The sequence below is a fragment of the Python bivittatus genome, unplaced genomic scaffold, assembly GCF_059951505.1.
Source record: "Python bivittatus isolate LINGU-HERP-01145 unplaced genomic scaffold, Pbiv_v1 ctg000980_np1212, whole genome shotgun sequence".
Taxonomy (NCBI): Eukaryota; Metazoa; Chordata; class Lepidosauria; order Squamata; family Pythonidae; genus Python; species Python bivittatus.
This window is the reverse complement of record NW_028277125.1, coordinates 28,199,197-28,225,461: the sequence shown is the minus strand read 5'-3', so window position 1 is coordinate 28,225,461 and position 26,265 is coordinate 28,199,197. Positions and strand designations below refer to the sequence as shown.

The 26,265-nt window shown below is 41.7% G+C and overlaps 1 protein-coding gene across 2 annotated transcripts in view; it reads left to right on the top strand.

Moving 5' to 3' along the window:
- Window positions 1–26,265, top strand: part of ATP1B3 (ATPase Na+/K+ transporting subunit beta 3) — a 47,782-nt gene that overhangs the window by 8,867 nt on the left and 12,650 nt on the right. For both annotated transcript variants that reach the window (XM_088131953.1, XM_088131952.1), the window contains exons 2-6: window positions 11,722–11,850; window positions 16,599–16,712; window positions 21,113–21,297; window positions 22,491–22,541; window positions 26,115–26,201. In XM_088131953.1, coding sequence (XP_087988079.1) covers window positions 11,722–11,850; window positions 16,599–16,712; window positions 21,113–21,297; window positions 22,491–22,541; window positions 26,115–26,201 — 566 coding nt within the window. The remainder of the gene's footprint in view (window positions 1–11,721; window positions 11,851–16,598; window positions 16,713–21,112; window positions 21,298–22,490; window positions 22,542–26,114; window positions 26,202–26,265) is intronic.

The following is a 26,265-nucleotide window of genomic DNA, read 5'->3' as shown; positions in this document are numbered from 1 at the left end:
ATGTGTATGTAAGCCAGAACAGTATTATTGTATAATACTGTATAAGTAGTATTGTGTAATGAACTTGAACCATTGTGTATTTAACTCAAATCATTGTGTATTTAAATTGAAATTTGCTGCAATAGGCTCCATTCTTATGGGTCATCTGTAACCCAGGCTTCTTAACCCAGGAACTACCTGTATATGAAGGCAAGAAAGACAAATAAAGATTTGTTCTTCTGTCTGTTACCAAAGTCATTGCAGTAGGTAGAACAAAGGGCTTTATTCAAACATAGCTATGATACTTTTAACTATCATCTCTAATCAGTAGGTGTCCTAGTCCTAATACATTTGGAGGGTACTAGTTTAGAAAAAGCTGTCTTGAGCCATCCTTGGCTTTCAGGAACACACATTATCTTGTGAACACACAAAATTTGCATTTAAAAGCCTCTGCCTTTCCCCTGCTTTGTTTTTTAAACCCAATTTGTGTGATAGATTAGCAGGGAAGATATTCTAACAAAGAACTATTAAGTAAAGATTCAAACTGTTGCATCTCCCTCAGTGAAGCATTTACCAGTCATAAAATAAAATTTCCTTTGAGTTGATCTTAACTTCCTTAGTCAAGTCCTTATTTTCCTTAGTCTTGGTTGTAGAAGCAGTTTGCTCTTGCTTTCTGAGAGGTGTTTTTACTTCCCAATCTAGCCTCTTACCTTGGTACAAGTAGTTCTCACTTAACAACAGCTGAATGAGTGGTTGTTAAATGAGGACCACTATTACCCCCCATTGTCTTTTATTAGATTACTAACCTGGCTTGATTCTGTTCAGCTTCTGAGCCCATACAAGTTTAGCCAGATGATGCTGCCTGCTGAATCTTACCAATCCTACCACTTCATATCTTCTGACCTTATAAATGAAAGTATAATCAGTTTAATAGACAACCCATTAAAATATATTAATGGTGATATAGTTTTATTATTCCATTAGTAGTATCTAAGTCAGAGCAGATGTGAATGACTTCTTAAATTGATCACAGGATGTTAACAAGTTGTCCTCTTCTCCCCATTTCCTAAGATGTAAAAGACATATGGCTACTCAGGACTGGCATTCTGATATATTCTTGAGTGGATGTCTTAGTGAAAGAAAAATAAGACATAATTTCTCTACTAGTCTTCTGTATAATTTCATTGTGTACCATCATTAGGTTATCCAATCTACCTACTACATAATTTTTCATACACATGATATACAGTGGTGCTTAAAAGTTTGTGAACCATTTTGACTTTTCAATATTTCTGTATAAATATTATCTAAAACATGATATGTTCTCCACACAAGTCCTAAAACTAGATAAAGAGAATCCAATTAAACAAATGAATCAAACATTATACTTGTTCATTTATTGATTGAGGAAAATGATCCAAAGCTACATATATGTGCAAAAGTATGTGAACCTTTGTTTTCAATAACTGGTGTGCTCCCCTTGGGCAGCAATAACTGCAACTAAACGTTTCCGATAACTGTTATTCAGTCCTGCACTTCAGCTTGGAGGAATTTTAGCCCATTCCTCCTTATAGAACACCTTCAACCCTAGTTAGGTTGATGGGCTTCCTCACATGAACTGCCTGCTTCAGGTCCTTCCACAACATTTTTCTAGGGTTAAGGTCGGGAGTTTGACTTGGTCATTGCAAAACATTAACTTTCTTCTGCTTTAACCATTCTTTGATCATATGACTTGTGTGTTTTGGGTTGTTGTCTTGCTGCATGACCCATGTTTACAGATACCCTGACATTTTCCTGTAGAACTTGCTGGTGCAATTCAGAATTCATAGTTCCATCAATGATGGCATTGCTCTCCTGGTCCAAAGGCAGCAAAGCAGCCAAAACCATGATACTGCCACCACCACGTTTCACAGATGGGATAAGGTTCTTATGTTGGAATGCAGTGTTCGCCTTTCACCAAACCACACTTTTCATTCAAGCCAAAAAGTTCTATTTTGGTCTCATCCGTCCATAGAATATTCTTCCATTAGCCTTCTGGCTTATCCACATGGTCTTTCACAAACTGTAGATGGGCAGCAGTGCTCATTTTAAAGAATAATGGCTTTCTCCTTGCAACCCTGCCATGCACACTGTTGTTCAGTGTTCTCCTAATGGTGGTCTCATGAACACTGACATTTGCCAAAATAAGAAGGCCTTTAGTTCTTTAGATATTACTCCAGGATTCTTTGAGACCTCCCAGAGTATTACATACCTTGCTCTTGGTGGAATCTTGGTGGATTAGCTACTCCTGGGGAGGGTAACAGTGGTGTTGAATTGCCTCCATTTGTACACAGTCTGCCTGACAGTAGACTGGTGGAGTCCAAACTCTTTGGAAATAGTTCTATATTCTTTTCCAGCCTGGGGAGCAGCAACACCTGTTTTTCAGAGGTTCTAAGAAATCTCCTTTATTCAAGCCATGACACTTCCACGTGTGAGATTTGCCCCGTTCGACAGAGAAACTCTCGTGACACGTGTGGTTCACAAAGAAGGTTTACTCATGCGTAACGTAGTAGTCACAAGCAAAGCCAGGACTGGCTTGGTACAATTGCATCACTTGTTATATTCCCCCCTTCCCGCGCTTTTTCCCGCCTCGTGATCGCGTTGCGGCTGTGGGCTATTAGGCCCCCCAATGTCCCCCCTGATCGTTCATGATGGCAGGGTCGGTCAGAGTCCATTGTCCTTGATTGCCTGTCCCCCTCCGGCTGGGTTGGTCCCTCCCTGCTACGTGCAGACCCGCGGGTTCTGTGCTGCGTTGCGATCTTGTTTCGCTGCCCTGCAGCCCCGTTCCTTGCTTGCTCGCGCCGTTATCAGTTCATAGTTAAAAGCTTCCGCTGCGGTTTTCCTGTTTAGCTGGCCGCAGGTGGCTCGTTAATTAGCGGCGCTTTCGGTTCCTCTTTTCCCCGCTAGCTACCGCCGGTGGATTCCGCGTGGTCTGGTTGCGAGCTTCCCTGCAACCCCGTGCTTCCCTGAAGCCTCGTGCTGACCGAACCTGACATGCCGCCCCCCTGACGACAACTCCCCCCCCTCGGTCCTATTTCGGCTTCCCGGGGTATTTACTGTAAAAGTCCCGCACTAGGTCCGGCGCCCTTATGTGGGTTTTACTCACCCATTCGCTGTGGGACTTGGGGAAATGTTTCCATTGCACTAGGAGCTGGGTCTGCCCCTTGTGCCTCCGGGCGTCCAGTATCCGGTTGATTTCGAAATGCTGCTCCCCCCCGACCATGATGGGTGGTGGTACTCCCTCCGCCTTGTGCCAGGCGTTCCCCGGCTGGTGCAACTTTAGCAGGCTGCAATGGAACACCGGGTGGATCTTCCCGAGGCTTTTCGGGAGCGTCAGCCTGACGGTCACCGGATTGATGACCTCCGAAATGGGGAACGGCCCCACAAACCTCGGGCTGAGTTTTTTCGATGCCTGGTGCGTCTTTAGGTTTTTGGTTGACAGATACACCTGGTCCCCCACTTCCCACTTTTCCTCGGGGAGCCTCTTGCGGTCCGCGTGCTTCTTGTAGTCGGCTTTGGCTCTTTGCAATGCCGCGTGCGCCGCTCGCCGGGTCTCGTCGATTTGGGCGAACCAGGCGTCCAGGGAGTTGATCTGGGATTCCGGCTGAGGCAGCTCCGGCATGGGGACGAAATCTCTCCCGGTGGCTACTTTGAACGGAGAGAACCCGGTGCTCTTGTGGACGGCGTTGTTGTATGCCACCTCCGCGAATGGTAGTAGCTCCGCCCAATCGTCCTGTTGGTGCCCCACGTAGCAGCGCAGGTACTGTTCGAGCCCCCCGTTCAGGCGTTCCGTGGCTCCGTCCGTCTGCGGGTGCGCCGCGGAGGATAGGGCTTGTTTCGTCCCCACCCGCTTCAGGAACTCCCGCCAGAACCGCGCGATGAAGTTGCCGCCCCGATCGCTGACGATACGTTGAGGTGCGCCGTGGAGTCGGTAGACATGTTGCACGAACAGTCTCGCCAGCCCCTCGGCCGTGGGGACTCGCCGGCACGCTACAAAGTGCGCTTGTTTGGAGAATAAGTCCGTGACCACCCAAATGGCGGTCTTCCCCTTACTCTCCGGGAGCTCCACTATGAAGTCCATGGCGACCTCTTGCCAAGGGCCGTCGGGTTCCGCTACCGGCTGGAGTAGGCCTCTAGGTTTGCCTTTGGCTCCTTTCGCTGTTGCGCACACCGGGCAACCCCCCGAGTATGCCTCCACGTCCTTCCGGAGCGTGGGCCACCAAAACTGCCGCCGGATTAAGTGGAGTGTCTTTACGAAGCCGTAATGCCCCGCGCTCCGGCTGTCGTGGGCTCTCTCCATGACCTCCCATCGGCAACCCTCGGGCACGTACAGCTTTCCTTCGTGCCACCACAACCCCTCTTGGCCGGTTAGCGCCTCTCGGTTCTGCTTGAGCCAATCGTCCCGCTCCGCCGCCTCCGCGAACCCTTGCCTTACTTCAGACGCCGCGTCCCGTCGCTCCCCCTTGGTCTGGCTTCGGGTCACCGCCTTTGCAGCCAGCCTGCTGGCGGGGATGACGGAGTCCACGATCTCCTCCCGTAGGCTGGCGTGTTGGGGCATGCGAGACAGTCCATCCGCTAAGAAGTTGCGCTTCCCGGGGATGTGTTTCAGTGTGAACCTGAACCTCCCGAAGTATTGGGACCACCGTGCCTGTTTGGGGGATAGCTTACGCGGGGTCTTCAGGGCCTCGAGGTTCTTATGGTCCGTCCACACCTCGAACGGTTCAGTTGCCCCCTCCAGTAGATGCCTCCACGTGGCCAGCGCCCACTTGACCGCGTACGCCTCTTTCTCCCACACCATCCACCTCCTCTCCGTCTCGGTGAATTTGCGGGAGGCGTAGGCGCACGGGTGGATGGCCCCCTCCGGGCTGGGTTGGAGCAGGACTGCTCCCGTTGCCACGTCTGATGCATCCACTTGGATTATAAACCGCCGGTCTGGGTCGGGATGGCGCAGGATCGGCTCCGCGGTGAACCGCTGTTTTAGTTCCTCAAACGCCCCCTGGCATTCTGCAGTCCACGCGAGTGCCATGCTGGGCTTGGGGGTTTCCCAGTGCCCTTGGTTTTTAGCAGGTCGGTTAGGGGAAGGGCGATTTGGGCGAAGTTCGGGATGAACTGACGATAGAAGTTCGCAAACCCTAGGAAGCTTTGGAGTTGCCTCCGGGTTCGCGGCGCTTCCCAGCCCAGGACATCCCTTACTTTCGCCGGGTCCATCTCAATTCCCCGGCTGGATATTCGGTAGCCGAGGTAGTCTAGTTGCTCTCGATGGAACTCGCATTTCGAGAGCTTTGCGTACAGCTGTGCCTTCAGCAGTCTCTGGAGCACCGTGCGCACCAGGCTCACGTGCTCCGCCAGGGTCTCGGTGTAGATGAGGATGTCGTCCAGGTAGACCAGGACGCCCCGGTAGAGTAGGTCGTGCAGCACCTCATTAATTAGCTGCATAAATACCCCCGGGGCCCCTTTTAATCCGAACGGCATCACGGAAAACTGGTAGCTTCCGAGCGGGGTGTTGAACGCCGTCTTCCACTCATCTTTTGCGCGGATCCTGACTCTGAAGTAGGCTTCGCGCAAGTCCAGTTTTGTGAACACCCTCCCCTTCGACAGATGCGACATCAAGTCCTTCATCAGGGGGAGGGGGTATTTGTACTCCGTGCTGATTGCGTTCAGCCCCCGGTAGTCTACGCACATACGGAGCGAGCCGTCCTTCTTCTCCCGGAATAACACCGGGGCCGCTAATGGTGACTTCGCGGGTTGGATGAATCCCCGCGCTAGGTTCTTGTCTATGAACTCGCGCAGGGCCCCCATCTCCCTCCTCGACAGGGAGTACATTTTCGGCTTAGGCAGGGTCGCTCCTGGCTCTAGCTCGATGGCGCAATCACTGGGCCGGTGTGGTGGGAGCTGGTCGGACTCCTTCTCCCCGAACGCTGCCGCCAGGTCTCGATACTGCCTCGGGATTCCGCCGCCCGTCGGGGGTTCCCCGGGTCCGGCCCCTCGCTTTGCGGTTGCCTCGCCAGTCGCCGCTGCCTCCCCTCGCCTCGGGATCGTGGCGGGTCTCTGGGGTCCCGGCGCTGCTGCTGCTGTTGCCGCCCGGGTCTCGGGCCCCATCTGCTCTCGCCCCGTCTCCCGGTTTCCCGGACCCTCCGCTTGTCCGCCGGTGGTTGCGGCTGCCTCCGTCTCCACGGCTCGGTCCCCTCTGCTCTCGCCCCTCGCCGGTCTGTCGACCCCGAACCGCACTGCCTCCGCCGTCCAGTCGACTCGTGGGTTCCGCCGCCGCAGCCACGCCAAGCCGAGTACCACCGCGTAGTCGGCCACCGGGACCACCACGAACCTCAGTTCTTCCCGGTGACTCCCGATCGTCATCTGGACCGGCTCGGTGTAATACTGAGCTGGCCCCCCCCCTGCCAGCGTGCCATCTAACTGGCTGAATGAAATGGGCTCCCGGAGGCGCCTCAGCTGTAGCCCGAGCCCCGAGACCACCGCTGGGTGCATCAAGCAGTGGGTGCAGCCCGAGTCCAGTAGCACCCGTAGCTGCGCCTCCCTCCGGATCTCACCCCCGGACGTGTATCCTTACCCGGAACGGTGGGCAGTCCTCGTCTCCTATTGGGTCCGCGCGCCTCGACTCCCTGCTCGCACTGGGACGCCGTTCAGTGCGAGCGCGCCTCGTTTCCCGCCGGCTCCGAGTCCTCTCCGGAGGATGCTGTCTCCGGGGTCGACCACCCCCGCGTCCTTTCTCGGTCACCGCCGCCACTGCCCCCTTCCGCGGTCGGTCACCGGTCCTTTTCCCGTTCGCACGCGGGGTTTTGACTTCGGGCCGTGGTGGGGCGCCTTCCCGCTCCGTCGGGCACTGCGCCGCTCGGTGGCCTCTGCCTCCGCATCGGAAGCACAGATTCGGGGCTCTGGTCGCCTCTCGCCTCCCGGTGGACTGCCGTCGACCGCTCCGTCTCTCCTCGGGGGTCCTCTCCCTCGGCCGGTCCCTCGCCTGGTCCCGTCGTCTTGTGCTCTGTTGGATCTGCCGCCACGCCGATTCCGCCGTTCCGGCCAGCCAGATCCAATCCTTCACTGTGGACGGGTCGTCCCGCCCCAGTGCCCGTTCCAGGATCTCTGGGTTTAGTCCCCTCTTAAAATACTTCACCTTCAGGGACTCCGGCCAGTCCGCGAGCTTCTCGGCCAACCTCCGGAACTCCAGGGCATATTCCGATACCGATTTGCCCCGCTGTCTGAACTGTAGGATGTCGTCCTCCGCCCGCTTGGCGCTCAATGTGTCCTCGAATCTGTCCCGGAGCGCCTGCATGAAGTCCGGGAAACTCCGTAGTTCCGCCGCGTTGGCATCGTACAGCCCGATCACCCAGCTGGCTGCTTGGCCATCTAGCAGCTCGGCCACGTAGGATACCCTGTCCTCGTCTCTAGCGAATAGGTGACCACCCCTCTGCATGAACCCCCTGACGTGCGTCAGAAAGTGCGGCAGCTGTTCGGGGTCCCCTGAGAACTTCCCAGTGATACCTCGAAGTCTCAGGGCGTCTGCCGCCCGTTGGTCCTCCGACCGGGGCGCCGTGGGTGGTGCCGGCGGGGGTGTCGGACCGCCCCCCTGTCGCTCGCCTCCTCGTTCACCGCCGGTGGCCCCACTCTCTGTAGTAGGGTCTGGAGCATCGCCTCCACGGCGTCTAGGCGTCGCTCGACTCTCTCCTCTAGTCGGGCGAATTCCTCGCTCCACTCACGGTTCCGGAACCCCGAACCCCGGGTCATCGTAACGCCTGAATCGTCTGGTCCTTGGTTCACGCCCATCGACCACCGCTCGGATGGAGTGCGCCCGGCCCTGGCCGCTGCCCCGTCGCTCCCGGGCGGCTCCGACCGCCCTTCCGCGAGCCTGGATCCCTCGCGTTCCAGCTGACCCACGGATTCCTCGTCGCTGGTCATGCCTGTATTGAGAAAGAAAACGCTCCTCGGTGGTACCGGGTAGCGCTGACGGTGAGTCCTGGCTTTATGTGAGATTTGCCCCGTTCGACAGAGAAACTCTCGTGACACGTGTGGTTCACAAAGAAGGTTTACTCATGCGTAACGTAGTAGTCACAAGCAAAGCCAGGACTGGCTTGGTACAATTGCATCACTTGTTATATTCCCCCCTTCCCGCGCTTTTTCCCGCCTCGTGATCGCGTTGCGGCTGTGGGCTATTAGGCCCCCAATGTCCCCCCTGATCGTTCATGATGGCAGGGTCGGTCAGAGTCCATTGTCCTTGATTGCCTGTCCCCCTCCGGCTGGGTTGGTCCCTCCCTGCTACGTGCAGACCCGCGGGTTCTGTGCTGCGTTGCGATCTTGTTTCGCTGCCCTGCGGCCCCGTTCCTTGCTTGCTCGCGCCGTTATCAGTTCATAGTTAAAAGCTTCCGCTGCGGTTTTCCTGTTTAGCTGGCCGCAGGTGGCTCGTTAATTAGCGGCGCTTTCGGTTCCTCTTTTCCCCGCTAGCTACCGCCGGTGGATTCCGCGTGGTCTGGTTGCGAGCTTCCCTGCAACCCCGTGCTTCCCTGAAGCCTCGTGCTGACCGAACCTGACACCACGTACCTGTGTTAAGAAGATCAGACTTCCATAGCAAATACTCAGAATTCTGTTCTTTAAATAAGGCAGGACCTCCCACACTCACACCTGATTATCATCCCATTGATTGAAACACCTGTCTCTAATTTCACCTTCAAATGAACTGATAATCCTAAAAGTTCACATACTTTTGACGCACACAAATATGTAGCTTTGGATCATTTTCCTCAGTGAATAAATGAATAAGTGTAATGTTCTTGACTCATTTGTTTAACTGGATTCTCTTTACCTTGTTTAAGGTGTGGAGAACAGATCATGTTTTAGGTCATATTTTTGCAGAAATATTGAAAATTCAAAAGGGTTCACAAACTTTTAGGCACTGTGGTAATAGAACATGCCCTTCTCCTCAAGACATTTAAGATGTCTGAAAGCAGCAGCCCTGGATAAAAATAAGTAGTATCTTTCACTAGCCCTCAGAACTTAACTGCTTTAGTCTAAAAAAGCATTTTAAGGCTTCAAGAGGGAAAGAGAGCTACATGGCCATCTTATTTATCTTTATTAGTAGAACCCCTGCTTACCTAACTCATTTTTTTCATACTTTTATATATCACTTTTCAAGAATATTCAAATTAAATTGGATTAAGTACATTTCTGCATGTCAATTTGAAATAGAAGATATCCCTTAAACAGTAGGCAGATATATATATATACACACACACACACACACACACATTCATATATACATGCATGCATAATGTTTTTTTAAATATAATTTTTATTAAGAATTTTGATTATAATAGTAAAAACTAATACAAATTAAACTTAGAGAAAGAGAAAATAATAGAAAAAATAAAAAGTGCAGGAAAAAAGAAAAGAAAATATAATTAAAAAAAGAAAAAAAATACATATAGAAGTGACTTCCAACCTTCATCACAACATATATAAACAGATTTAGTAACTCTTCACCCCCTAGAAGGCTACAAACAGATATCTCTTCATCCCATATCCCATCCCTTATCTGTAAGCAAATCCATAAAACATAAACTTTTCAATCCTGATGTCAGCAAAAAGTCCATAAAGGGTTGCCAGAACTTTGCAAAAAAAAAAAAAGTCTTATTTTAACCTTGATCAAATAAACCAACTTTATATTCCTTCCTTTTACTTCTAACTGTCTTAATCTTTGATTCAATTAAATATTGTCATAGGGTTTGATTTCTTTTCAATTCTTCTATATCCCATCTCACAGATTTCTTCTTTTAACAAGCCTCTTTTGTAGACTCAATAGAAAACATTTCCAGGTCATTCTCTTGGTTTATCATTTGTATTTCCCTTTTAATTTTTAAAACTTCAGTTTCTTTTGTATATCCAGTAAAGTGTCCTTTTCCAAATTATTCTTGTGGCCTGTCATTTGTAGTTCCGCTTTCAGTACTTTCTTTGTTTAGTCAAATAAAATTTGTTCCACCTCCATCATTCCTTCATTAACATCTTTTGGACATAGTCTATCCATAAAAGCAGACATCACTACTGACAGTGTTGATATTGTAGTTACTAATTTCTGGTTCCATTCTTCAAAGATCTCCTTTAATGTTTTCGATGTTATAACATTTTGTGTCATTTTGTAAATCCCAGCATTAACTGACATCAGGAACAGGCTTGTATTTTTTTCCCTCTGCTTAGAATCTTTTGTCCCCTCTAGTGTTCAGTTTTTAATATCATAAAGTAACTTATCTTTATTATGACTTACAATAACCAGGATAGCTAAAATAAGCCTGTTTTCCATGGGAAACTATTTATTTTTTATGGTTAATTCCAAAATCTTATAGTAAAAGTCAATATTCCAAATTTATCTGTTCCAAAGGTCTCTAATAGCTTTAAGGTAATTAATAGGCAGTTTCCAAAAGAGATTTGAAAGTGAGATTTGCAAACTTAGTGTCCTTTAAAAGGCTGCTGTGGTTGCGAGAAAGATGGCTGACTCCCTCATCTTCTGGTGGTTAAGCCTGTGCTGTCCTGCAGTCTCCTCACAAAGAGCAGTGTCTGGAGCACATGTTGGCGATCTCCTGTCCTCTCCTTATCTGGAGAGGTTCCAAGGAATCGGTCTACTCACCAATTCCTTGGTCTTTGCTGCAGTCATGGGCTTCCATTTTTGTGGAGATGTCTTCAGTTCACCATACCTCTCCCAGTAGTCCAATATATGTATGTATGTATGTATGTATGTGTGTGTGTGTGAATATTGTTGGAGAATAAACATATTAGATTTTCAGGAGCAAATCAGACAAGAAGCTCAAGTTCTATGATTTGGCTTTCCAATATTTTCAAGGATTTAAAGCATTTATAATTACTACATCAGGGCTGCAGCTTTTTGATATGTGTATTAAGTATTTCCTTCTTACCTCTTTATTGAAACTATGATACAATCTTAACATAGATACTTATCACATAATATTAATTATTTTGACATAGGCTGTGGAAACAACTGTTGTGAAGGCCATACGATGCAAATTAGCTCTATGAAATTGTTGTATACCACCCAGAGTCACTTTGTGTGAGATGGGCAGCTATATAAATGTGACAAATAAATTACATAAATAAATGTTCCTCTTTTATGCTCAAATCACTTTATTTATTTCTCTTTGATATAGCAATTATATATGATATAATTGTATTGCTGGGCTAGTTTAGTTGTGTTCTGCAGGCACAAACAGCTTTTATTATAACTTGTCTTCCAAGAGCCATATCTTAGAAGTAGGATCACTTAGTCAATAGGGTTTGTGTAAGATTTATTCTGCACCTATGAGAAAATAAACATCTCAGTCTTTGTTTTTAAAACAAAATAGTTTATAGCACCCTCAATAATAATTAGTTTTATTATTATTTGAGATTTTACAATATGTAATAATGAAATACATTAGTCTTGAAAGTGCCACAAAATTCTCTTTTTTGTATGTGTATGCAGAAGGTTAACACAGCTATATTTTTAGAAGCTAATATTATTTAGAAGAGAAACCAATTTTAGAAACTTGACTTAACCAATTTGGCTAAATAACACCAGTGTTAGTTAAAACAATGTTGTAACTCATATTATGTCAGATTTCAGCTGAATGTCAGGCTTTGCAATGTAAGTGACCAAACTAAGTTATTTAATACATGTTTTGTTTATATTTTTTACTGTTTTTACTTTTTTAGGTTTAATTTTGCTATTTTATCTCATCTTCTATGGCTTCTTAGCTGCACTTTTCTCATTCACAATGTGGGTTATGCTCCAGACATTAAGTAGTGATATGCCCACGTATCGTGACCAGATTTCTAGTCCAGGTAAGTATGTCCAAATGAAATTATCAATATAAATTGTTAGAAAAAGGGTTTTACTTACATTAATTTTGTCAGCATTAACCACTGTCGTCATAATACTGAGTTTCTAGTTTTTTGTAGTGATTATTTTTTATTTCAAATGAATAAATTTATTTCATAGGATGGCAACCCATCTTATGAAATACAACTCTGGGCAGCTCACAACAGTAAAGAAACCAGTAAAACCAAAACCTGGTGCTTCAATCAACATTCTCCAATACATCCAAAGAAATAATCTCCAGGCTCTAATCTCCAGGCTCCAACCTCATCCTATCCCAGTGCTTGGGAGAACAGCCAGCTCTTTATGGCTTTCCAGAAGGCTAAAAGAATGGGGCCTGCTGGATCCCTGGGGAAGGGTGTTGCACAGGGCAGGGGCTGCTGCAGAAAGGACATGTTTTCTAGAGTTGGCAGTATGTAAGGGAAGGAACCTGGAATGTGCCTCCCCATCTGACTTGGTGAAATGGGCAGATACCCTCAGGGAGAGGCAGTCCCGCAAATAATTATAATATAATATTCCCATAAACTTCAGAATGGAAATATAACCAATTAACGGATGGCATTATTCCATGTAGCAAAAATACAAGCTAAAACTGAAAGTGGAACTTGGAAAAAAGATCTAAATCAGTAAATACATGCCATAAGCAAGAGTGACTTGAGTATTCCCTTATGTTATATAATGTAAGCTTCGTTATTTTCCATAAGCAAAAGTGAACTTTCCTGACTGGTTAATAGATAATTATCTTTAGACTGAGTCAGAATCACAAATTAGACACAGTTGGTTAAAAGGAATAGTTCCTACTTAGCCTTATCAACCAAGGTAAAAATAGTGATAATCAGTTCCATCCTTTTGATTATTTAATGGAAGTATCTCTAGCCAATACTTTCTGTGGCAAAGGCAACTGAGGAGCAGGCATCAACCAATATTTAGAAATTCTGAATTCTTCTACCTAGAAATGATTGAAGAAAGATTCCTGCTATGTTTTTCCTGTAAAACAGGAGGTAAGATGTATAATAGCATCAGTCATACCTCGGTAGTAGGGTCTGGAATGCTTGCCAGCAAGAACCTTCAGCCTAGCTTCTGTGCATCAGAAGAGAAACGAGGAAGTGCTTCCTGGTTTTGTCCTATATGCTTGAGATACTTCGGACACTGTTTACTCAGCTGTCATTCTATCCTGTCTTTTTGAACCTACTGAGGCTGCAGAGATCACTATGAACCCCAACCCACATTTACATCTTTAAAGTAGAGAGAGACATATGGTTTGCCACATGCACCAGAGGCTAATGCTCAGTGTAAGCATAGCTTTTGAATTCGGAACTGCCTTGTGTTTCTTCTTAAGATAGCATTGGAATCTAGCTTCAATATATTGTTGCCAAATCTGGTTTGGAATCTAATACTCCAGTACCAGAATACTAATTTTTAAAGCATTATTTTATTATTTATTAGCCTCTTTTCTCTGGTTTATACCAGGGTTACGCAAGGTAAACTTGAAAGTCATGATCCCAGCCTCTATTAAATATTTAATGCCACCTAAAATTTTCTTAAATGCTATCATAAAGCGTGGCCTATCTTCATAGTCCTTCTGTAGTATCCATTTTTGAAGTAAATTAATATATTTCTGATTAACATAAGTCTCCAGTGCACTGATACTCTACATTAAGTAAGCACTTTTCCTGATGGATCATTAGGATTTGACTTTTTTTCTTAATGTATATTTATCATGAAATTAATACAAAACCCTTCCAGCTTTCTATTAACAAGGCAGCTAATGCACATTAATGACATAGTTCAGATAAACTTTGTTTAATTGAAGGACACACTCTACAAAATATTATGTGTTATAGGCATTTACAGGTTGCATGTCCAAATGGGTGAAGTTTAAAAAACTAATGAATTCTTAACTGACATTATAAAGCAGAGCTAAAGATGTTTATCTTATTAAATTTTCATGAAGATTTACTGATTTGAAATAAAATCTGGATTATGGAAATACAGGTCACATATGTGCAACTTTCTCCATGCTGGGTACATACTAAAGGCTGTACTCCAAAAAATAGTGGAACTATGACAAAAATTAATTGCATTTAAATTAAATAAGATTAATATGATTACAGTCATATCATGGATTTAATAATTCCCTTATTTAAGATTAGCATTTATAATTTAATAATAGCATCTATAGGTCTCTTGCATCTGCATCCATCTGTCTGACTTCAGTTGTCCACTTCTTTATATAGAAAATGACAGCAAAGGATTAACTTCTATTGTAACAAAATATAGAAGAGTTGTATTAAATATAATTCCATGTATGACAGTTCACATGCTGTGACAAGTATCAGACTGTCTCTAAAATAGTCACATCCTGCAACTGGAGCCATAAGCTACACTAGAAAATTTACCCAGTAGATTAATTTTATTAATGGAATGAGAATGTTCTTGGGTGGTTTTGATGTAACTCATGCATAAATAAAGAACAACATATACTTAAATCATAGAAAGTGGACTCCCAGTAGACTTCTGGGTACAATTCAAGGTGCTGGTTATCACCTATAAAACCTTTAAAGGCATAGGGCCAGGGATGAATTATTTATGGGACTGCCCATCTCCAATTATGGCTGCATAATTGGCAGAGTGGATACATTTTGGATCCCCTTTATTAAACAGTGCCATCTAATGGGACCCAAGAAGCATACCTTCTTTGTCATGGTGCCTGCCCTATGGATAACCCTGAATTGCTGACCTTCCATAAGGCACTAAAGACCTGGCTTTTACTTTGAGTTTTGAGCCTGTATAATTATTTTAAATTATTTTTAATTATCAGGATAGTTATTTTATTGCTTTTTACAGTGGGGCAAAAAAGTATTTAGTCAGCCACCAATTGTGCAAGTTCTCCCACTTAAAAAGATGAGAGAGGCCTGTAATTTTCATCATAGGTATACCTCAACTATGAGAGACAAAATGAGGGAAAAAATCCAGAAAATCACATTGTCTGATTTTTAAAGAATTTATTTGCAAATCATGGTGGAAAATAAGTATTTGGTCACCTACAAACAAGCAAAATGTCTAGCTCTCACAGACCTGTAACTACTTCTTTAAAAGGCTCCTCTGTCCTCCACTCGTTACCTGTAGTAATGGCATCTGTTTGACCTTGTTATCAGTATAAAAGACACCTGTCCACAACCTCAAACAGTCACACTCCAAAGTCCACTATGGCCAAGACCAAAGAGCTGTTGAAGGACACCAGAAACAAAATTGTAGACCTGCACCAGGCTGGGAAGACTGAATCTGCAATAGGCAAGCAGCTTGGTGTGAAGAAATCAACTGTGGGAGCAATAATTAGAAAATGGAAGACACACAAGACCACTGATAATCTCCCTCGATCTGGGGCTCCACGCAAGATCTCACCCTGTGGGGTCAAAATGATCACAAGAATGGTGAGCAAAAATCCCAGAACCACACGGGGGACCTAGTGAATGACCTGCAGAGAGCTGGGACCAAAGTAACAAAGGCTACCATCAGTAACACACTACGCCGCCAGGGACTCAAATCCTGCAGTGCCAGACGTGTCCCCCTGCTTAAGCCAGTACATGTCCGGGCCTGTCTGAAGTTTGCTAGAGAGCATTTGGATGATCCAGAAGAGGATTGGGAGAATGTCATATGGTCAGATGAAACCAAAGTAGAATGTTTTGGTCTAAACTCAACTCGTGTTTGGAGGAGAGAGAATGCTGAGTTGCATCCAAAGAACACCATACCTACTGTGAAGCATGGGGGTGGAAACATCATGCTTTGGGGCTGTTTTTCTGCAAAGGGACCAGGACGACTGATCTGTGTAAAGGAAAGAATGAATGGGGCCATGTATCGTGAGATTTTGAGTGAACACCTCCTTCCATCAGCAAGGGCATTGAAGATGAAACGTGGCTGGGTCTTTCAGCATGACAATGATCCCAAACACACCGTCCGGGCAACGAAGGAGTGGCTTCGTAAGAAGCATTTCAAGGTCCTGGAGTGGCCTAGTCTCCAGATCTCAATCCCATGGAAAACCTTTGGAGGGAGTTGAAAGTCCGTGTTGCCCAGCGACAGCCCCAAAACATCACTACTCTAGAGGAGATCTGCATGGAGGAATGGGCCAAAATACCAGCAACAGTGTGTGAAAACCTTGTGAAGACTTACAGAAAACGTTTGACCTCTGTCATTGCCAACAAAGGATATATAACAAAGTATTGAGATGAACTTTTGATATTGACCAAATACTTATTTTCCACCATGATCTGCAAATAAATTCTTTAAAAATCAGACAATGTGATTTTCTGGATTTTTTCCCCCATTTTGTCTCTCATAGTTGAGGTATACCTATGATGAAAATTACAGGCCTCTCTCATCTTTTTAAGTGGGAGAACTTGCACAATTGGTGGCTGACTAAATACTTTTTGCCCCACTGTAGCTGTTCAGAGTTGCATATTGATTGGGAAACCATACTAATATATGTGCTTTGCAAATATTTCTCCTTAAATAATTTTGATATTGTTGATTCAGTGATATAGTAATTAAATCCTTTGATAATTGAATGTAAAATAATGAAAAGATTTAGCTGTTTACTCCCATGTGATTATATAAAACCCAGTTGTTAAAATATTTCTTCAAACTATATTTATATTTAGAAATAATCATTTTTGAAAGATACTTTGGATGAACAATTAGCTTTTTATTTTTGTAGGGCTAATGATTTCACCAAAACCAGAAACTGCACTGGAATTTTCAATAAACAAAAATAACTCAGGAAGCTATAATTTTAATCGTTATGTAGAAGCCCTTCATAAATTTCTAAGAGGTATGTATACTTTCTCTCTTTACCAAGTAATTTATGTAAACTACTAAATGACAGTAGAGAGATACCTCGTGTCCTTTCAGTGGGTTGCAATGTTTTTCTAGCACTAATAATAATAGTTGTCAAAACAGCTATTTTTGTGATGATTAAGTAGTTTTCTTAAGGTTGTCAGAATTACTGATGTCTGAAAAGCAAATTTTCTGTGAACCAGTAAAGATAATATACTGAATTTAAAATATGGCCAAATTTGTTTACATTCTGTGCTAAAAAATAAATTCTTTTGGAAGCTTCTGGAATATTAATTAGATTGACTTAAGGCCAGTTTAATGATTTGTTAATATTATTAAATTTGCTAAGATGAATATTTCTAAAATTATGGCTTGATTTGAAAATGTGATATAATTTTTGTTGCTTTACTTATGAATATCTTTGTATATATTCTATTTATTAACAAACTTTTAATAAGAGAGAAAGGAAGGAAAAAAGGACAGTTAATCAGTTTGCTGATAAAAGATAATAAAATCACTTTCGTCACTTCTGTATTGCAGGCCCTTGTAAGCTGTACAAGGGCTTTATTATGCAACATTCATTTGATTAGTTTAACCAAAAACCTGTGTAGATAAGATAGTATGTTCTCCTGCAGAACTCTTCTCAGGTAAGATACTGTCACTGCTTCCGATGCATTTTTAGGGAGAAGTGAGTTGCACACTGTTCAGGGGAGCTTATTTTAAATAAATTGCAGAGAACTGAAAGTCTTAACTGTGCAGTGTTTAGTTGAGAAGGGAACATAGGAAAGTGCTGAAACGAGGGCAAGGAAGGCATGTGTGGGAATACATAGAATCAGCCTTAGAAATCTAGTTCAGAACTTACTTGAAAGCAGATACTCAGTTTGGCTGTAGTCAGCTTCGTGTGTTTGAGCACCCTCATATTTTTGTATTTTACATGTTGCAGGCATGAGAAAGTAAGAGGGCAGAGGAAAGTCAGAGGGCAAGTAAAGGTGACAGAAAGTGAAAAAAATGAGAGGCATTGTCAGAGGATAAAATACAGAAAGATGAACAAAGGTGGCAAAAGCGATGGCAGGATGAAGGTGAAAGGAGTGATGAATAGAAGGTAAACGAGAGAAAAAAGTGAAAGAAAAAGAAGATGATAGAGGAGAGAAAGCAAATTAAAAGGAAATGAACTGCAATAGATTCAGTGATTACAGATGCCTTTTTGGTAAGAAAGTGCAAATGTGAAAATACTGCTTTCATTGACATTAAATTAAGTGTAGGATTGCCTGTGCTGGAAGAAGTAGATTGCCAATACCACAGAGTGTGTTATATATTAGACATTAGCAAGTATGGCGTTTGAAATGTTGAAACCATCAAAGCTGTTGAGGCAGCATTCCAGCTATAAAAAGCTATTAAAGAAAAAATATAGATAGAAGCTTGAGATGAACATGAAAACTGCTCTATTTTACAACTTCATGAGAAAGTCCACTAGAATCCACAGTTACAATGTTGCAGAACTCTCAATTCTGATATGGTGAAAAAATGAACATTTGGACTAAAAATAAGAGACTTCTATTACAAACTACAACTAATATGAATACTGAAATACCTAGTTGTGGCTTAAAAATTGAAATCTAAATTTTTGTCACACACCACAATCAAATATCTGAGAATACTTCCAGCGATTTAAGGCCGTAGATAGTTCAACATGTAAAAACTAAGGCATTTGCAATGCATCAACAGGTGTTGTGTACAGGTAGTCCTCACTTAATGACCTTAATGACATGGTCATTAAGGGAAATGTCACATGACTGCTTGGCTTAGCAATGGCAGTTCCAGCAATCCCAGTTACTGTCGTTGAGTGAATCCCACACAGTTGTTAAGCAAGGACCCATCCGGATCCAAGCCATTCTTGGAAAAGATAAGGGACTGACTCCATTTTAACTCCCTCCATCCACCTATCTCCTCCCCATCTCTGCCCTTTTGGCTGCCTGCCTACCAGCTGCCCCTGCTGCCGCCATGCCTGCTGTACTGCATGCCACTACCATCCTGGCTGGGGCCTTCTTTTGCACCAACTTCTTTGGTGCTGGTGTGGCTAGGCTTCTCTTGTGTGCCAGCCAGGGCCTCCATTCGTGCCCTGCCCATGGCTTTCTTTTGCAAAAGAAGGACCCAGCCGGTGTGTGAAAGAAGGACCTGGTTAGAAGGCCCTAGGTGGGGCGCAAATGGTGACCCTGGCCAGCATGTGAGAAGCCCCAGCTGTACCAGCATGAAAGAAGGCCCTGGCCAGTACAGTATGGTGCGTTGTGTGGTAGATGTGACAGTGGCAAGCAGGGCTGGGCAATGGGCAGCAGCAGGTAGGTGGGTGGCCAAAAGGCAGTTGTAATTGTGGGTGAGCCCAAATTTTGTTCATGTTACTGTGGGGGTGCTACAACAGCCAGAATTTCAAGGACTGGTCACAAGTTTCTTTGTTGACTGCCATCGTAACTTTGAACAGTTGCTGAATGAATGGATGTTAAACGAGGACTACCTATATTATTATTGCATAGTTGAGATATATTTCATAAAAATAAAGACTGGTTGCCAAAATTACGTCAGCAAATAATTTTTGGGCAATTTCTTTCTAGAAAATGTATTGATTTACCTTATTCAGTAGTAATCGACTTAAACTGGATTTATTTGCTTCATATAATGAGAAATACTTCGTATACAGATAATCACATCAGGTATTAGAGAAACATGTAGAAGTTTTTAATATTAATATTAAAAATATTAATATTAATATATGCAATAATATTAACGTATGCAATTTTGAGAGTTCTTGTACAAAAAATTGTTCTCTTCTGTGAAGTAAGCCATCGGCTGATATTTTTTATTTGACAAATTAATCCTGGTTTTGAAACTCACATACCTTGCAGGCAGGTTTAGTTGTTTGAATGAACTGAATGTCTCAATATACAGAGTCATGTTTCTTGGTTGTACAAGGAAGATGTATGTTCAAGAAAATGCCAGAACAATTTTATAAAGGAGTTGTAATGCAGCGTATGGACCAGTTTGGTGCCTTGTACTCCAAAGTTTGTGTGAAGATATGAAATGGAGTAAAATTGCCTACAAGGTAGATGTAGACAGACAGTCTGAAATTAATTGAAGAGAAAATTCTATGAATTTATGGCACAAGGTTAAAATTGTAAATTCAGCAACAAATTTGATTGAACTTTTGGATTTCTGTTAATAAAAAGGTGGTAAGTGATGCTGTGATCCTTCTATTGCTATTCAGTGTAGCTTATCTTTGAGCATGTCTTCTTTGTCAAATAAAATGAAGGACAGCCTTAATAGTTACATGTTTTATTATGAACCAAAAAAAAAAAAAAATCCAGAAAGCATTCATTGTACTCTGGGAAAGCACATTGAATCAAACATTGAAACAAAACAAAAAAACCCAACACATCAATACTATTTCAATTATCAGAAACTTTCAATTAGTGTAGCGATTGCAAAGCAAATATTGTGCAGTGTTTGGAAGTTAATCTGATCACAGCTATCTTTTTTGCAACAGTTTGAGTTGCTTTTTTTTCCTTGATACCGTATTTTTCCGTCAATAAGACGAAATTGTACAAGACGACCCCCACTTTTCCAACCCAAAATTAAGAAATCAATATTTTAAAGATAGTGCAGAACACATTTTTATTTAGTAATTAGGTAACATTTACCTGATACACTCGGTGGGAGGAGTCCAAACCGTGTCTCTGCAGCTCTATTTCCAGGCTCTTTTGCATAACTGATTACATTCAAGCACGAGTGAAACTGCCGATAGCTTGTCTCTGCAAACAGCCTTCCTCTAATTGGTTTGTTCAGCATCAGCTGACGTCAGTTACATAAGGCTCGTGATTGGAGGAAGTCTGTTTGGGAGACAAGCTATTTCACTCATGATTGGAGGCTTGTGATTGGAGGAAGTCTGTTTGGGAGACAAGCTATTTCACTCGTGATTGGAGGCTCGTGATTGGAGGAAGTCTGTTTGGGAGACAAGCTATTTCACTCGTGATTGGAGGCTAGCAATAGGAGGACGCCTCTTTGCAGAAACAAAGTATGGGCAGTTTTGCAACCGCGTGGTTCTCTCCTCGGCTGACTTCCTTGAATAAGACGCCCTTCAATTTTTATGGTAAGGATTTTAGAAAAAAGTATCGTCTTATAGTCGGAAAAATATGGTAGTTCCCCTAAATGCCTGCATTTTGGAACTCGGTCTGTGCTCGGGCTTCAAATGGGTCCCAGCTCTTGACAAGTTGAACACATTTGCACAGTAATGTTTTTTCAAAATTTGGAAATGAATATTCTCCAAAGATTTTCATCTGCTAAGTGGTTCTATAGTCTGTATATTTATTAAATAGTTAATGTCATGCACTGAATTGTTTTTTCTAGCATATGATGAATCAAAGCAAACCAGAAACATTCGGTGTTCTCCAGGGAAGCTCTTTAACCAGAACTCTCGAAATAAATCGGCATGCCAGTTTAATCGTGATAGCCTGGGACCATGCTCTGGACTACAGGATGAAAATTTTGGTTATGACAAAGGAACACCATGTGTTATTATAAAAATGAATAGAGTAAGTTCAGTTACTCTTTTGGATTTCATAAGGCTTCCAGATTTTCCTGTGGAAAACTGTTGTTCAAAATTTGTAGCTAGATGGTATTTGTTTGAAGGTAAATTTCTGTGTGTATTACTATAAACTCTTAGAATTTCTTTTCTGAGATTTACTGATTTCTATGTTGTGGATAGGAGCTTGTGGAAAAGATTTAGCCTGCGTACGTTAGAGCTTCTAATTCAGACTTTTTAAAATGCCAGTGTTGGATGGCATTTTATCAGTTATTCCCAGATGCTTAGGAAATCATGTGACTTTTGTGCTTAAAACATTAAAATTCCAGTTGTGTGTTTCTGGGCTGAACAACAATAATATTATAGTCAGGAAAGAACAAGTTGCCTAGAGATTAACTGATCCACAATGTTCATCACAAGGATACACAGTATATATTTCTATGAAAAAAAGATGAGTGTCATTTGGTTTCTTAAAAACTTCTGCTGCATGCTTACTTGTAGTTAAATACTTTTTCAGCAGTTAACTGTGTTATGTGACATGTTATTTGTATATGCCTTCTGGATCCAGCCATTAATGTTATGTGCCTAATTTGAAATAATGAACTGCTGTTGCTGGAATTGTCACATGGAAGTGAAACATTCTTGAGTGCTTCTGTGACTGTACTTTAAAACAGGATTATGTTAAAACACCAACATCTGCAGACCGATAATTATTTTCCTTCCTTGCTGAGAACTTTCTGCCTAGCAACAAATGCAGACATAACATAATTAATGGATAAGGTGCGTATTTGTCATAAACCTCACAAAACGGTTCCAACTGAATTGGTATCCACACTGAGATGGTTGTAGAGTTCAAGTTTTATATATTCATTCAACAGGTATATTTCTAGTAGCTGTAGGGACATTAGTACATGTGATATATCAGAATTATGGATATCCATTAATGTACTGAAAATAAACAGCTTTGATATAGTTGAAACTTAAAAATGATTTTCATTACTATTTCCTTATACTTTGAATATACTGATTTCTAAAATGGGACACAGTAACTTCTGTGAAAACTATACCCCAGAAATAGTTATATAATGAAATATAGTTTCATTATATTAACATTAAAAACTTGGTTATCAGAAAGTATTATCATGTAATTTGTTTTAATATTTATTCCACTCCAAGTTGTATAACATTTTTTCTACATTTCAGATAATTGGATTAATACCTATTGGAAAGCCATATATAAACTGTAATGCTAAGGTAAGCATTTTAAAATAAAAATGTGCCCATTTTTATGTTATTAAAAGGAACGGGAAAGTAGTTTGATATAAATTAGCCTTAATTATATTGTTTCCCTGTATTTTAGATTTCTGTTCACTAATTTTAAAATTTTATATTACAGTCTCCGTTTTGAAGAAATGTGGTTTCTTCATAATTACTTGTTTTTTGTTTTATTTCATTTCATAACCAGCATTTTGTTTTTCTCTCCATGCTGCAAATGCATCTTACACAATATTTTTATGATGGGTAAGAAAATGAGCACTGAAACAGAATATGAAATCTTAGTGTTTGCACTGTGAAATTGTTCACTTGTAAGCATTCCATATTTTCAAAATGTATTCATTAAAATGTTACATGTCTTTAAAATGTCTCTCCTTATGTAGATGATTTCACCATATACTTATGTACTTTTGAAGTACTTTTGAAGAAAAAATAAAGATGTCTGCCAATTTATATATTTGAATGAATTTGGGTTTCAAGATCACACACTGATGCTTTCCTCTCTATAACATACCTCCCATTTAGAGTTGTGTTCATTGTGATGTGATAATTGCGAAACTTGATTAAGATTAAGATAGATGTTCAATTTATTGTAAACCTAGTTTTGTTTTAATTTAAGCTATGAGAGTCATATAGTACCATACTAACAAGAGGGAAGTGAGTGTAGTGTGCATGTACAATCGTCTGTTGTGATCGCATTCTGAAAACCAAAATTAAGTTACTTGAATCGCATCTTTTGACTGTTAAACATTATATGTTTTATTGAAATATGCAGCAGAGAAGTACACAAAATATTGCAATACAGTGCATATGATACCCAAATCAAAATGCACCTTCCGCTTTTATAGTGAAATATTATTGTATGTACCTGAACTTGCACTCTTTTTTAAAGTCTTTTCCTCTGTAACATACATTTATTAAATCAGAGTGAAAATAATGCTACTAGCCAGCATCCCTTTCTGACCTTCAGAGTCCCCTACAAATGAATACTGCCAAATTATCCTTGCCTGGGCAGGGGGCAGGGGGCAGGGGAAGGTATCTTAAAGGAGGGAAACCCCCACATGGAACACTGTCATTGGGCCCTGTCTCACTGTATCTCATGGGAGCGGTTAAGACACCTATTTCATCCCTTAAAACCCTCCTCAAAAAAATGCCTACCTCTGCTTACTTTGGGAGTATGACTCTTCATAGGCTGTGCAAAACCTGAGGTAATCCTCAGACCAGTGGACATTGCACACAGCTGTATTATATCTTTGATAAATGCCAGTATACTTTTTCACAGATATATGCATAGTTTCCATAACATTGCTCATCAATATGATGCCAGCTTTTATGAAATTCCTCTTTTGAAGTGTGACATGTCCTCCATTTGTTCTGGCTAGTATACGGCTTCCAATTATCAGAATCCTTACTAATATTTTTTATATTCCTGTATTTGGAATCATAAGAAATAATTGGGTATAAGCATCTTAATGTCACACTCTTTTATCTTATCACATGTGAGGGTACTTCAATTGACATTTGTAACATTTACTGTTAAGTTTTATTCATCCTAATTAATTTGTTAAAGAGTTTTAAATATTATTATAGAACATTTATTATTATATATAACTCTTTCATTTGTTCCTGTAATCCAATTTGCTTTCAGAATTGTTTGAAAATATTTTGTCATAGTTGGTAACATGTCATTCTTTAATGCAGCATTCTTATATTTATTCTTATAGTTTTCTTATTTCAAATGTAAGCAATCTGGTTCTTTTATTTACTTTGAATGTCAATTTTTATCAGCCCAATTAACACAAATACTTTGGGGGCATAATTTCCATATTGTTCCATTACTCAATATAAAATGACTTATTTATACTGACTTTTAAAATCTATTTGTTCAAATAGAAAAAATCCAAGAAAAATAGATATGTAATTTATTTATAAATAGTGGAGATAGAATTACACATTAAAGTATACAACTTTATTCTTAATTTAATTCATTGTACTTGTTGCTTTACCTCCCAAAGCCAAGGTCATTTCTAATGCATCAGATTTTTTATTGAAAACAATAATTAACTATAAAATTTAATTCAATTAATAATTCTGTCAACATTCTCTCTGAAGTTTTAAAATTTATGTCTTTTTTTTAAATACATAATCTGTAAATTGCCTATTATGGGTACATTAATACTCTTGTATTAATGGTGGTGTTTTCTTTTTCATTTATAATTGCTGTAGGTAAGAGTTTGTTTATTTATTAAATTTGTCCCCCCGCCTATCTCCCCCTGGGGGACTCTGGGCGGCTCACAACACATTAAGAACAATAAATAAATATACAATTAAAAGCCAATGTACACAGTTATAAAAGATGAAGGAAAAAGTCCAGGAGGCTGATGGTTCAAGGCAGCAACACTCAGCCTCTAAGGGCTAGCCAACCCCACACTTGATGACTTCCCTCCCTGCCCCAGGCCAGATGGCAGAGCCAGGTCTTCAGATCCCTCCGAAAGGCCAGGAGTGAGGGGGCCAATCTCACCTCTGGGGGCAAGATATTCCAAAGGGTGGGGGCTACAGCAGAGGAGGCCTGCCTTCTGGACCCCACTAGTTGGAGTTCTTTTGCCGAGGGGGTCCAGAGCATGCCCTCTCTGTGTGATTGGGTGGGAAGGTTCATACACAAATGCTCAAAAGTGAGGAATCTTGCTGAACCCTTCTATACAGTTCTGTTCATCCCTATTTTGGCACATTCAGATTGATAATTGGAGCTCTCAAATCAACACATTTGAATAAAAGAATTGTTTGTCTTTGGTTTTGATTAAAATTTTATTTTAGGGTTTTTAATACCTGATGTTTTGATTATCTGTTCTGTGATATCTGATATTAAAAATACCAGTGGCTCCCTACAAGTTGTGAACTGGGCTCTTAAATTATATTTTTCTAGCTTCCTCAAATGTTCTGATCCTGATCCAAAGATTCTCAAACTTAGCAAGTCAGAGAAAGTACACATGAAGATTTCCCTTCTCTCCAGTGTTAAACATACATAAGTTTTCTTATATGTGTGAATTTCTGGTTATTAGGGGTAGTTTTCCCTTCCCCAGAAGCTGTTCTGTAAGTTTGCCTCATGTCTGAAGGATGGAAACATATTTTCTCCTCGCAGATCTCTCCTAGTGATCTTAGCCCTTAGCTTATTCCTTAAGATGAGAAGTTCATAAAGAAATTGGAACAGACTTTGAAAGCTTGCTAGACAATACTTCACAAATAAGTATGGCAAAATGATATTGTTCTAAAATTAACATATTTCTCATTTACTTTTGTATACTGGCTTAAAGTATAGATGTGTTGTTAAATTAAAGTTTTTTTGCAGACTGAGTTAACTGAATATTACTTATTTTTATATGATGCATACAGGTCTTTCCCTAGTATCACTAATTCAGAGATTGACTTATTATAAGTTAAATAGATAATTGAATAAATCTTAGTCCTTAAAACTCTTACTATACACTTGCCCATGTACTGCTTAAAAATAAACTAATGTTACATTTAACTTTGACAAATTTCCTTCCTTTATAGGAAGAAGGCAAGGCTACAATAACTTATTTTCCTGCTAATGGAACAATTGATTTGATGTATTTCCCATATTATGGAAAACACTTACACGTGAGTATATGTCTTAATTCTCTGATAAATTTATTTGCTCATGTTGATACCATTATGAGAACAT